This window comes from Paramisgurnus dabryanus, chromosome 8 (genome assembly GCF_030506205.2).
Source record: "Paramisgurnus dabryanus chromosome 8, PD_genome_1.1, whole genome shotgun sequence".
Classification (NCBI taxonomy): Eukaryota; Metazoa; Chordata; class Actinopteri; order Cypriniformes; family Cobitidae; genus Paramisgurnus; species Paramisgurnus dabryanus.
In genome coordinates, this window is record NC_133344.1 from 23,994,552 (window position 1) to 24,009,071 (window position 14,520).

Here is a 14,520-nt window from a genome sequence, read left to right on the forward strand (position 1 = left end):
CTTTAGATCTAGTGGGTGGAGCTTGACCAAAAGTCTACCCCCGCCTCTTTTGGATCGAACTTGACGTGGTGATATTATTATTGCACCTTAATGTTTGTTAATATTGTGTTATTGTATGTTTCTTGTTTTATGTATAATGCTTTGGCAATATTGTTATCATGCCAATAAAGTTCTTTAAATTTAAAAAAATATTAAAGTACCGCGAGAGGAGACTGCTCCGTGTTATTTCTCGACTAGCTCTCGCGGTACTTTGATGTCACCCGCTGGTCGTTTGTTGCGGCGCTGCGTGAAGTCGAACACACCTATCACCATTTTACCAACTCTTTTGACCTAGTAGTGACCTAATACATTTTACATAAATGTAAGCGCTTCGTTAGATCAGTGAGCATTCTCTCTTCTACATATCCATATTCGACTTTTATAGTACCAATTGTTTTCACTTTCTCTTTTTTAAGTGGAAAAAAATAGTTAGAAATAGCAAGAATATAACTGTTATCAAATATTGAGAACATTGACTGTTTAATTTACATTTCATTTCATTAGACACCATTCATTTCAGAACTAAAGGCAGATTAATTTGCGCAGTTCTTTCACTCAACAGAAATTGCACTTGTGTAATTTACATAGTTGGCAACAATTTAGTATTTACAATCATTATTGTATAGAAAAAACATCAGCACAGACATAGAAAAGTTAGACATATTTGTTCAAACACATCCTGGAATTTACATTCAAGCATGAAAATCAACATCAAGCCAATCAGATTTAAATGTAGTTGGTAATAGGATCTGCAACTAATCAAACAGTCCTTATCATCATCATCATCATCATATGATTTATTAGAGAAATCAATCTGACACAAAAATTATGTGAATTATTCAAACATGATATATGTGTGTGATATGTGTTTAATGAGGTGTTTTTTCCTTTAAAAGCATGACACATATTTTAAGTGTTATAAATTAAAGGGATAGTTCACCCAAAAATTACAATTCTGTTATAATTTACTCACTCTCATGTTGTTACAAACCTGTATACATGTCTTTGTTCTGATGAACACAAAGGAAGATATTTTAAGGAATGTTTGTAACCAAACCGTTTATGATCCTTACTTCCATAGTAGAAAAAAATCCTCAAAATATCTATCCTTCGTGTTCATCAGAAAGAAAAAAATTATTCAGATTTGTAACAACATAAGAGTGAGAAAATAACAGAATTGATATTTTTGGGTAAACTATCCCTTTAACACATGAGGTTGATCAATGACCAGACACTTCTCATCTTCTTTATCCCAATCATTACATTAAACTATAAGAGAGGAGGATAAAAGTGATTGAAGATTTAATACAAAGCACACTTTCCACCTTTACAGATTCTCAAACACAAAACTCAATTCTCCCATTTCCTCAATTGCAAATAACTGCATATCTGCTACATAAATTAAGTTTTATACCGTTCTGACATTTGTGATCTTTTTGGGATGCCTGAGAGCCGGTGAGCAAAATAAACCTGGTGTTGGATGGATGCTAAAATAAAAATAAATACATTCCTTAAAATAAATGAAAATAGGGACCATGTTTGTAAGTAACGTTTAGATGCACTCCCTAAACACTATCATGTCCATGGTATATTGTGAAACAACAAGGCAGTGATCATGCTTGTCTGCCAGCCTAACACATCATTTATGTGACTAATGTGCAGCTGTATACATAGAAACCATAATGAGAGGCTGCTTAAATGCAAATCGTAACTAAATGCTCTATATTCGCTGTTGACATCCTCAGCAAACTAAACATCTTAGTCAGAGAAGTGCAATGCTTTACTGCTAAAATGTAAGAAATATCTTGTTTGGGTGAACAACAGCGTAATGTGAAATGTTTTGAACCATCAGCTGGATATGTACAACTACACATACTGAGAACAACACACAGCATTCTGCATCTGATTCGTGAAATAAAATAAAGCTAAACCAGATTCCATATGGATTCATTCATCCTGATGTGGCAAAAAACGTACACTTCAAAATACTTATCCTCCTATCTCACCCATCAAACAACCTCTAACCTAACAAGGCACAGTGTTTCATAATCCTGTTGAGATTTATGCATTGATGGACTAAAAGGGTAAAGACCAATATAACGTAGTAGACCCAGATATACAAACAGTCTGGTCGAGAGCATACTGTACAGTCGTAAATTGCATACACTAAAAAGGTTTCCAGATTTTACAAGATCAAGTGCATCATGTGGTAGTCCTTAAAAGTTTGGACTGTTTGGATCATAATGCTGCTGGTTCATAAAGCGAGCGCCCTCTAGTGGTCCGACGGGCAGTGGACAGACTCTGGGAAGAGATAGCAGATGGCTCTCTCAAAGTTTGTTGGTGTATAACGTATCTTCATCACTTTCACTGTCATCTTGAAATTCGTGGTTCAGAAGAGACTTTTTGGAGCCCATGGACATGAGACGGACCTCATCGTCATAGTCGTCGCAGTGCTGCCGCAGCCGATGGAATCCGTCCTTTTGTCGGTTTGACTTGGCCAAGCAGACGCACCAGATGATGCAGGCAGTGATAACCAGGGCCGTCATTGCTGCGGCTGAAGATCAAATAATAATACAAATGAGTGCATTTGAAAAGCTAAAATATATAAAGTGAGCTCATCGTCAACCTACCTGCACTTGCCACAACTAGTTCTCTTGGAAGGCCAAAAATATTGTTCTCCATGTCGAACTGAATAATAATGGTGCTTGCTGCTTCAAACTGTGACACTGACACCTGAAAAGACAACGGTAATTGTAAAATACATACATAGGTACGTTAATGACATAATTTTAATAATTACTATGCTCACCTTTTGGGATTGCTGCTGGTAGCCGTCAGCTACCACTTCAATGTTGTGTATACCTGGGGCCAGAAGGGCGCGGAAGAACCCTCCCTCACCGCTTAAGACTCTCAAACCACCATTCAGCACTATCACAGCGCCCACAATGGGCTTACCCTTCTTATCCATGACTATCCCACGAACCCCTTTGTGTACCTAGAGGAGAAAAAGCTTTAGCATGAAATAGCTGAGCTCCAGTGGAAGCTGGTTAATGGAGAGGCACAGGAGTAAACAGACTGACCTCCACCAGCATTCTCAGCAGTGACTTCCTGTTCTCTTTCCAAAGCGTGGGCAGCCGTTCGATCGGAGGGAACAGGCAGCAGCTGGTGTAGACAGTGATTTCAGGACAGTGCCCAAAGTCCACACTGAAGTCCTGAACCATGGAGAAACAATTAGAGAGTCTTTAAAGGGAAATATTAAAGTCAAATTAAGAGGTTTTGGTTGGACATCTACCTTCATGCTTCCCATATGACTGTGCCACTCGGCTGCTCGCAGTACACCATCAGGGATGTTGCTCACTGGAAAAAAACATTTTAATTTAATAGATCAAATGCTATTTTTTATTTCAAGTATGAAGAGGAAGTAGTACCTTGGCCATTGTTTGAACACCCAGTATTGCCTAAGTGCATTGTGGGATGGTTGTTGGCATACACAGTAGCCAAATATCTCAGTGTCTCTTCATTTTCCACTGAAATCAAGACGTATTGAATAAAACAGTAAATCAGGGCATTGATGATATAAAAGATACACTTTATATCCAATGGAAAGCATGTGTCAGAGCGTACCAGGTTGCACTGGTTTGTCATATGGGTATGTGACCAATAAAGAGCCTCCATCCAGAGCCACAGAGAGAGTAAAGCTCTCCTCTTGTATAAGGTTCATCACAATTTGTGTCTCTGGCTCAAGATCTCCAGCATGTTGAGATGTATTACCTGAATAATATCAAACAAATGTCTTCTTGAATAAGTAGTAGACTGCTGTCATCAACACAAATGTGAATAGAATGTGATCGTACCAAAGAAGTTACTGTCAAGATCTTTGCCACGAGCGTTGGTCATGCCAACGGTGGAGGTGCAGTCTTTTTCCACTGCCAGCTCACGCCCATCTGGGTTGATGCTGGGTAGGATAAAAATTCTGGTCTCGTTGATTAGCTAAATAGAAAGAGAGCAATGTTAAGAAGACCTGAAGACAAAACGTTAAACTTTGGTTAAAAACTTAAACAATCTTACCCTGGTGATGGCTTCATTTTTTCCATAGTTGATGCAGAGCCTGGCAGCAAACTCTAGAAGCAGCTCTGTGCCCACGGGGGCATTGCCATGAATGCCTGCCACAAAGCGGATCTTGGGCTCGGATGGTTCTTGGACTTTAGGGTTGTTGGAGATCTCCAGAGCCCCTATAACTCTATACTCCACACTTTGGCCAAGTCTGGACAGGGGAAAACAAAAAGATTTCAGGTCAAACGAGACATATCACCATAAAAACAGCAGCTGCTGGATATGTTTTCCTCTGCTCTTATAATATAAACTTGGTGACACTTGGTTCAGTACACACTATAATTTCTCATAATAGGTTCTGGCACTGAGTAGCGGGACAAATAACAGAGTTCACTCAAAAACGTCATTGTGTGGTCCATTGTGTGTTGCTGAGATGATGTTTTCTTGAGCGAGAGGCAATGCGTTTAAATTTCAGCATGGAAACAAAATAAGAAATCAACATATTTGCGAATCTGTTTGTAAAAATCCGGGCTAAAATCACAGAGATTAAGAGCATAAAGGTTTCGTTTCACTTTAATTTTAAACTTTGACAAAGCCTTATTCAATATTAAAGCAACACTATGTAGTTTTTTTACCATTAAATAATGTCTCTAAAATTATTTCAGTGATAGAACAACTTTTAACTGGACAAACTGTACTGTTGCTGCAACCTGATCAGCCTCCTAGCTGCTACAAGCACACTCTGAAAGTGGCGGTGGAGGGTAGAGCACACAGCCCCGCCCCTACCCCTGCCTGCAGAAGAGTGTCTGATACCAGGCACTGTTGTGCTTTTCAACCACATGGGGGAGCTGCAAGTCATTTTTACATGGAAACTACATAGTGTTGCTTTAAAGATAACAGGATTATGTTTTTATGCATACTTATCATTCCACATTACAGAATCCATTGAATTACATAATTACAGAAGCAGCATATGGCGGACTCTTGCGGCTGTAGGCGGTAATGTTGTGTCTTGCCTCATAAATGCCAAAATTAATTCATACTGACTTACAAGGCGCACCTGATTGTAAGACGCAGTATCAACCAAGTTATGAAAAAAAACGCAGCGAAAAATACGCTAGTAACTTCTCAGAGAATGTGATAAAAGATGCATGGTAGGTGCTGTACCTGTGAAGTGAGGTGATTTCTGGGAAGTTCAGGTTGAGGCCCCTCATGAATTGGGAAACTTCGCTGTATTTGCGGTAGCGAAAACTGCTCTGCGTAAGAGTGTTCTCGATCAGCTCGTCCAGACCAGATTCTCCTGAAAGCTGCTTAATGAGACTCTGGAGCTCCTTCATTCTAGGATCCTGAACCGGCGAGGAATCATCCGTCATCTTCCCATTTATGTTGGTGCTAATTCGGGTCAGTGTGAAGTTAACAATCTCTACCCCTTCATTGGGTACAGAGGCGTAGGTGCTTACGGACTTGTAGCTGAGAATATTAAAAAGCAAGTGTGAATAATTTACAAGTGACATCATTTCAATGGAATGTGACAAAGACATGAAGCGTTTACCAAAATTTCAATACCACAGCAGCTAAGCTAACATAAGAATTAATTATTAAAAGTCAAATATTAACTAATTAAATTACAAAAGACATGGTGTATACTTCTCAGTACAAACTCTTTCAAGTTATCTGAATAAATCACCACTGTTACTACAGAAAGCAATTACTTTTATTTTTAGCATCAGCTTTGTAGTAAAGTACTTTTGAGCCAAATCAATTGCAGAAATTACAAGAAGTCCTCTTACCCCTGGGCAGAGGCAGTCAGGTGGTATGATTTTGGGACTAGCAAGCGCCAATAGTCCCCTGCGATATTGGTTGTGATTGGGTGATCAATGCCGTCCACGATGATGGTCGCATTGGGGATGCCAGACCCATCCTTGCTGTCAATCACCATCCCCTTCAGTCCTCTGTGTACCTGCGCGACCAGATAAAATAATATACGGTGAGTTGCACGATACAGGTGAAAGAAGTGCAAGAAACACAGGCAGAGAGTGACTGTCAATCAAAGCTGACCTGATGGATGAACTGCAGAAGTGATCTGCGGTTTTCATCCCAGTACTTTGGCAGATCTGCCTCTAGTGGATACTTATAACAGCCCAGTTCAATGGTCACCTCAAAGCAGTTAGTGTTGAGATAGTTCCAGTCCTGCATCCCTCCTGACAAAACAACACACAATGCACACTTTAGTTCACATTTACAGCCCCTCAATTTACATTTTACAGTGGAGGTTTACTGGACAGGCCTTACATTACCTTAATATAACTAAGGCCTAGTCCTAGATTAATCTGAACCCTGACATGCATCATGTCACCATGTCAAAATATTAGCATAAATATTTGGTGCTTACCATGGACGTTGTACCATGCGGCCCCATTGGTGATACCATCTTCAAATTTCTCTTGGAATGAATCCATTTCTGGACAAGGGTGACCGCTATGCATTTTAGCGTTTTCCTAAAAAAAAAAAAACACCCAATAAACTGACTTGCTTTTGATAAACTGAGTTGATGATTTTTTTTAATGAGCAATCTTTATTCACCAAAACCTTTTTTAAAACATATACAAAAGTGAAGACACCAGTCATATCATTGGCCTAAAAAAAGTTGTCCTCTCCCATTCCAAGTACACTTTGGGACGGTTTCCCAGACAGATCTTAAGTCCAGTCCAATGCTAAAATGCTTGATCATATCTTAAAATATATCAGTGCCTTTGTGCACAACAAAGATGCACAACAGCAATGTTTTTGTAAGGTATGTTTGTAAAACTACTTAAATGTCCTAATGTAACCAAGGCTATGGATTACTCTAAACCCTGTCCGGGAAACTGTCCCATTAAGTTATACTTAATTCCCCATTACCTACACAGAAAAAAACTTTCAAGTTACTTATGCCATTACACAGCTTGGAACCCGAAACACATTTTTACCTTGGAGTATGCGAGAGACACCATTTTAAATACATCATCATCCGGGGACCTGCTGTACCGAATACCATCCTCCGGATTATCATCATATGGATAATTCACCACCAAAGAGCCTGACAGACATAAAGGAAGGAAGATTTGTAGATTATCTATGCATGCTCCTAAACAAACAGTAGGCTGTTGCTTTAAATTTGGATTTACCTCCATGAAGGTTGGCAGACAGCACAAAAGGGTGGCTCTTGGACCAGTTCATAACTGCAATGGTCTCTGGCTGTAGTGGGTCCGTGACGAATTTGAAGCGGTCAGGAAAGTTTCGGTTCAGGTCAAAATTGTTACTGTTGTTACGACCCTGGATGCCACTGATATCTCCTGCAGAAAGGTAAATGGACATGTTCAAATGGACATGGGACTCAGGGCTCGCAAAATTTTAAAATCCCTGGTAGCCCTTCGGGCAGACGCTCTTTAATTTTTGGTAGCCCGAAATTAATATAAGTAGCCCGGATAAAAAATACACTGTTTAATGTAGAATATTGATCAATGCTGGATTTCCATGTAAGCCAACTATTCCTGCCCATCCCCAGCTAACAATTTGGTTCCCAAAACGTTCCCCTATTTTCCAAGGTTTTTGGTTAGACAGGAATGTTTTCTTTAAGAAAATAAACATTCCCCTAATGTTATTTTTAGGTTATTTTAACGTTCCCCTAACGTTAGAATAATTTAATTGTTATATTACTGAAATATTATATGAATGTATTATAACAGGTTATTTTTTTATAAGAAATACCTCAACACATCACACACTGTATTTAGATAACATGGTATTTTATCAAATATATAAACAACCACTTTAACACAATATAGAAGAAAGCAGATATTTATTAAAAAGGAATAAACATTTAATTCCCTTTAGGTTAACAGATCTTACCATAGCCGTTTATTTTCGCTAGAATAATGTAAGACTCTGAGGTAAAACGAAATGACAAATACACATTCTATTCGCTTAAGGTAAACATAATATCTTACCACTGCTGTTTAGTCGCCTATCAAAAGCTTAACATCATATTTTATTAATAGCCTAGACGTGTCAAAGCGATCGGAAATCACTCAAATCTATTTTCCTTCTCACATATTTAAATTACTAACTGAAGAAAGAAAAAAGAAACGCTAAAACAATGTTAGTCTATGAGGTTATAATGAAATGACGCTTTTTTATTAAATGACTTGAGTTCGCGCTTTTTTGCTGAGCACAAAGCAAGCAGGTGCTCGTGAAGAGCGAAGCCGGGAGAAGCGCGCGCCGTGCAGAGGGTCGCGCGATTATCAGACGTGCACATTAAAAGGATGGGTTTATTTATGCTTTCACTTAATTTCCTGACAGTTTCACTTGTTACGTGAGGATAATGACTGACAAGAGGACGCCAAAATACATGCAATATAATGACCTAACTAAATCTGAGACAAAGCAAAAACATTAAATTATTATTTCCTCCCCAAGATAGCCCGACGGGCAGGGCAGAGATACATTTTGGTAGCCCGACAGGAATTAACAATAGCCCCGGGACGTCGGGCTAGCGATTTTGCGAGCCCTGGGACTGAAGCTGTAAGGAGTCTTGCAGTGCTGATTTGTTTACAAGAGGACTGCAGATTTCATTTTCATATTGGCATTTTTTGATAAACGCACACTTGACCTGTTAAATAACCACCAGAGCAATGTATTTGGTAACAGTGGTATAAGCAAAATAATTGCCTGGATTTGCATTACCACCTTGGGTGTGCATTATTTTCGAATAATTCAACGGGTCAATTCAATCTGCAGATTTGGCAAGGGCTTACCCTTCTGAGAAATTTCATATCCGTCCGGGTTCATGCAAGGCATGATGTGGATGCGGGTTGAGTTGACCAGCTCTGTGACCTCGGGGTCTCTGCCATAGTTACGGCAGAGGTACTCGATGAGGTTAAGCAGCAGCTCCCGACCAACCACCTCATTGCCGTGCATATTGCCAATGTATTTAAACTCGGGTTCGCCTGAGAATGGTAAACAGGAGGTCAGATTAAAAGCATATTTGACTTAATGTGAATTAAACCATGCGAGGCACGTGGGAAGTACCTAACTCATGGACACCAGGGTTGTCAGAGATCTCCATGACCCACAGGAGACGCCCCTGCACGGACCGGCCAATGTCATAGCGGCGTGTGATGGAGCTGTATTCAGTGCTGAACTTCTCTAGGAACAGCTCCATGTCACTGAGGGTGTGATGGCGGAACTTCTGGGGCTGAACCGGGAGGCTTGACTCTTGGTTCACTGATCCTTTACTGGTGTTGCTGTCTGCACTGGCGCTGCTGTCTGCACTGGCGCTGCTGTCTGCACTGGCGCTGCTGTCTGCACTGGCGCTGCTGTCTGCACTGGCGCTGCTGTCTGCACTGGCGCTGCTGTCTGCACTGGCGCTGCTGTCTGCACTGGCAGTGTTTATGGTGGTGGCAGTAGAGTTTTCTGTGGTTAATGGGGTGGTTGGATTGTCATCACCCTCTGCCACAAGGGTGAAGTTCAGTTCAGTGGCTTTGCCTTCTTTTACATTCACCTTAACAACAGGCATGGGAATGTAGCTACATAAACACATAGGAAAAGATTAAATAATGTTAAAATGCATTTGTGAATGTAGCAATTCCAACAATGGAAAGGGTGCCAATTCTAATTTCATTTTTGCCCAACCGTGGGGGATAACCTGGTACTAACCCTGGGGCTACGGCTGTGATGTTGTAGGTGCCGGGGAGCAGCAGCCGATAGTAGTCACCAAAACGTGTAGTGCTCACATTGTGATTAACGCCTGCAACCATTATCACTGCTTCTGCAAGAGGAGCTCCATTCCTGGCCGCATTGACAAAGCCACGTACTCCGATGTGAATCTTAACACACAAATATGGAACAAATTCAAACAACACGGAACCACGCCGACATTCCTGTATGGCTTCTTTATAACGTGGCATGCTTGTCATTACTTGCACATCTAGTTACTCATAAACCATCTGTGCTTTAGTGCAAATATACTCTCTGAGATCGGATGGTACCTTTTCCATGTAAGCCAGCAGGGATTCCCGATTGTTCTCCCATTCAGTTTTCAGTGCCCATGCGGGTGGGTATTTGCAGCAGCTGAGCTCCATAGTGATTTCCAAACAGTTCCCTTTGAGGTAATTGAAATCCTGCATTCCTCCTGTGTGAAAATAAATGACAAACTATGTACCAAAGGTGTGGGGTGAAAAGGCATGGTGGGATTGTCACTCCTGAAACAATGAGGTCTGCAAACATTAAACCTTAGACAACTAATTCCAAAAGGTGTGACCCACAAAATGTTTGGTTAGGCTCTAACATTGGGACTTTACCCTAAACTAACCTAATTTAAAAATAGAACCAACCCATTTTAAGATTGATTCCGTTCCACAAAGTGCCGACAGATATGGGCTAGGGCACACAGTGGTCATGTCTGTTGTTTTAAGGAGAACAGAAGGACAGTACTTATGGGAAGTATGCCACCCACCCGCCACATAACACTCCCTTAGATGCTTCTGAAGAGGTTACCATGGGTGCTGGAAGCTTTTAAAACACTCACTGAAAACCTTCAAACAAACTGTGTCCTATTTGTTTCAAGCCACAAAGGTTGCATCTTATTAATGCATAAATTAGCTATATATAGCTTAAATATATTTGCATAATGGCACAATGGCATAATGCACACCTTGGCATAAAAATGACTTAAAAAGAAAATATCATATTAAAGCTATTGAGTAAAATTTGGTTTAAATGAGCCTTACGATCATTTTGTACTGATTTATAAATTATCCTTTTGAAACTTGCGTATGTAAAATAAAATAAAATGAGGAGTCATTTACGCATGTATCACATAGAGCGCGAATCTCCACCTGGGCAACATATTACAATCTCCTGTAAGCACACACTCTTGTGCTTACAACTCTTCGCACTTTTCTGATGACAAAAATTGCGTCACGAACACTAAGCGCACCCTCGCGTACACGCAAAAAATTGACCATACTCCAGTCTTTAAGCAGTCAAACAGGCCGAATAAACACTGCCGTGAGAGCAAACTGGGTATAATTGTGCAAGATGTGTTTCTCACAGCCCTTGATTGTGAAACAGATTGAAGTTCCTCTCTTTGCAAAATGGACATTTGGAAATTGGCACTACAAATGTTATAACTATCGCTCTTTTGACCTATATAGTAGACAGAGGTCAAAATATTTGCAGAGACCATGCAAAAAGATTTGGCCATGGTGGCAATGCCCCAGCCAGCTATTTCCAGTCACGCAATTCAACTCCAATTGACTTGAAAGACCAAAATATTCAGACCTGTTGCCAAGATCTTGTCTCAATTTACTTCTAACCTGCCTATTCATGTTAACTTGGATCAAAACTGTACTATTTATTTTTAGACTGGTCTAACATATGCACATTCTAGAGGAAAAAAACATAGACCTAATAAAGCAAATAATAATCTTGTAATTTACGCTGAGTAAGGTTATCTTACTTTGTGTCTATATTTCCAGCCATTCTTTAATGTCATACTGTTGGCTTCCTGTTGAGACTTTGTTTAAAGAGGATTTCAGACAGCCAGTTCCTGTTTGCCAACACACATCCTTGATATAAGTTTTATATGGGCGCGCAGAAAACAAACATATTTATTCAGGGCATCCTGGTTAGAACCAGAAGAGAGATCCTGTTTGAGATCTCTTTAAAATGTGTCACAGTGAATAAAAGCGAAATGAAGCTTTCGATCCGGGCCATTAAATACAGCTCGAGTTTGCCAGTAAATGTTTGAATATTAACTTAAACGACACAGATGGTGGTCTGTAGATCATTTCACTCAAATGTACTATCATTGACATGATCCACGTGACAATACACAGCACTGTATGACTCAAAGATAATGACATTTACTTAAAACACATCATAAAACAAACAAGTAAAGGTCTTATGATATTTGATTGGGATTAAATAGATTTTGGAGTGCCTGTGCTTTGTATAAGCAATTTAATCATGCAGTAACTTGTTTACTCCTCAATACATTGTACTACTCCATCACTTTGCCCTATGAAAGCGAAAGTCGAGCAGAAACGTCCATTAAACAATCTTACTCCCAAGAAAAAAAGTATAAAACTATCATCTGTACAACTTGTACCATCAGCAACAAACACAAAGGCATGTCTCTAATGCCGAGAAAGCTTAAACAATTGTTATGCAAGTCTTAAGATACATCCTTAATACAAACTTCCAGGTTTTAAGGCACATTGTGGATCAGGTTTCTGACAGTGATGGTATGAAGTTGTGTAGACTGAGGTTACAACCGCTTGTATGGAAAGTAATCAGAGAACCACAAGGATCTATTGCAAAAACAGTAAGCTTACAGTCCGGGTTTTAGATTACTTGCTGGTATTTTCTTTTTGATGAGAACTGCTTGCGAACATTGCAAACGTATCGAAAAATCCAATCCAAATGAGTTTCCAGCATTCCAAAATACTCTACTTTCGTAAACAACAATGTTTCTGCATTGAACCTCAATATCTTGAAATATATTGGTAAGGTGATTTTTGTTTGTTTATGTAATCCATTATAAGCAATCCTAAGAGGAAATCAGTAAAGGAATGTCTCAAACGAAGAAGGATGTCACGTGGCCAGAACCAAACAAAAGTCTATGAAAGCAGTGCACTGTAAAAAATTAAGGACTAGAAAACAGAAAAGAAATCGATCTAACCAATAATTATTTCAGACTGTACAAAAGATAAGCTATGCATTATTTCTTCAGATTTTGAACAGGGTTTGAAACACAGGGGGTGAAATCCAAAGAAATTGAGTAAAAAATGGAGGGTTGGAAACGTACCCGACACATCATACCATTTTGCCCCGTTAGTGATGCCGTCCTTGAAGGTCTCACTTGGGTTTTCCTTGCATTTTGGCTGACCTGTTTTCATGACAGGATTATTTTCTGCGTAAACCCGCGCTAAGTATTTGAAGAGAGCATCATCGGGCGACCTGCTGTAGAAGCCTTCCTCATCATGGGACGGCGAGTCATCATAGGGATAACTGGCAACCACAGTACCACCATGCAGATTCCCAGACAGAACAAATCTGGAAAACATTCAAAGAACATCAGGCATCAGATCAGCATCGACATGCAAAATTAAATTACTTTCATCATTCTGAATGTAAAGTTTGCTTTGTGAATGCTCTTACTTGTTCTCCACTATCCATTTCATGACAGCAATGCCTTCAGGGATGTCCTCCGGTTTAACTTGTATGTTATCAAACTGGTCTGGAAAACTTCTATTAAGGTCTATGTTTTTGGCGTTAGACCGACCTTCATTTTCCCCCGTACAATCCCCCTCGACAGACTTCTCAAATCCATCAGGGTTCATGCTAGGCATGATGTAAATATCTGTGGTGTTGACCAGCTCCGTGACCCTCTGATCGTCGCCATACCCATGCAGCAGGTACTCCAGCAGGTAAATCAGTACCTGTCGGGACACGGTCTCATCTCCGTGCATGTTGCCCACGTATTTAAATTTAGGCTTACCCGGTGTATCAGCAGTGGGGTCCCTGGTGATCCTCATCACCCATAGCTCTCTGCCTTCAACAGATCTCCCAATGCTGGTCAAATTTGCGATGTTTGTGTATTTCCCAGCGAGACTTTTAAGAAGGACAGTAAGTTCATCGTAATTGTAGTATTTATCATAAGTCTCTACCTCCTCCCCTGGCTGCTCGGTGAAGGAAACTGAGTTGATAGAGCCGATTAAAACAAAAAGCGGAAAGAAAACCGAGAGCGGATATTTTAACACTAAACAGAAGTGGATTGCTCTCTGTCCCGACATGTTTCCGAGGACTTCTTTGACTTATACATGAAATCCCTAAATTTATCCACCTCGAACTACGTCCTTTCTTCTGCCTGACATCGGGGTATTTTTAGTAGGAACTTCCTGCTAACGCTTTACAAAGGGTGGAGTTTCTATGACAGCCGAAGAGTTTTCAAAATAAGAGTCGCGAATACAAGAAAGCAGACGCATAAATAGAAAATAAATAAATAAATAAATAAATAAATAAACAAACAAATAAATAGTAAATTGACACAAATTTTCACTAAATCGCTACTCGGACTACATCATTGTCCTGTGAATTTTTTTAAAGGTATTGTTTTAATCTGTACCGCCTTTTTATTCATACTGTATATTTTTTGTTATTGTGCATTGTCTAATCTTTGTTTATTGTGTATTATTTCTGATTAAGAAGAAGATTTCCATTGTACCAAGAAAGCCTACAGATAAATGTTAAATAATTAAATAAACAAATAGACACTGAATTAGAATCGTAAAGAAGCAAACCTCACTACAATCACTGAAATGTAATTAAATCAATGCAAGAATTTGATTAACTTATGTAAAATGCATTTTTGTGGCATTATGG

The 14,520-nt window shown here is 39.6% G+C and overlaps 1 protein-coding gene across 1 annotated transcript; it reads right to left on the bottom strand.

Moving 5' to 3' along the window:
- Nucleotides 1-500: 500 nt before the first annotated feature.
- cpda (carboxypeptidase D, a) lies at nucleotides 501-14,045 on the bottom strand. Its single transcript, XM_065281086.1, has 21 exons — nucleotides 13,297-14,045; nucleotides 12,944-13,191; nucleotides 10,122-10,264; nucleotides 9,790-9,959; nucleotides 9,163-9,659; nucleotides 8,889-9,080; nucleotides 7,260-7,427; nucleotides 7,062-7,171; nucleotides 6,485-6,590; nucleotides 6,151-6,293; nucleotides 5,883-6,052; nucleotides 5,260-5,562; nucleotides 4,108-4,303; nucleotides 3,894-4,029; nucleotides 3,664-3,810; nucleotides 3,468-3,566; nucleotides 3,332-3,396; nucleotides 3,120-3,251; nucleotides 2,849-3,034; nucleotides 2,670-2,772; nucleotides 501-2,593 (listed from the first exon to the last, which is right to left on the bottom strand). The coding sequence occupies exons 1-21, from the start codon at nucleotides 13,929-13,931 to the stop codon at nucleotides 2,367-2,369; spliced, it is 4,176 nt and encodes a 1,391-aa protein (XP_065137158.1). The 5' UTR covers nucleotides 13,932-14,045; the 3' UTR covers nucleotides 501-2,366.
- Nucleotides 14,046-14,520: the final 475 nt, after the last annotated feature.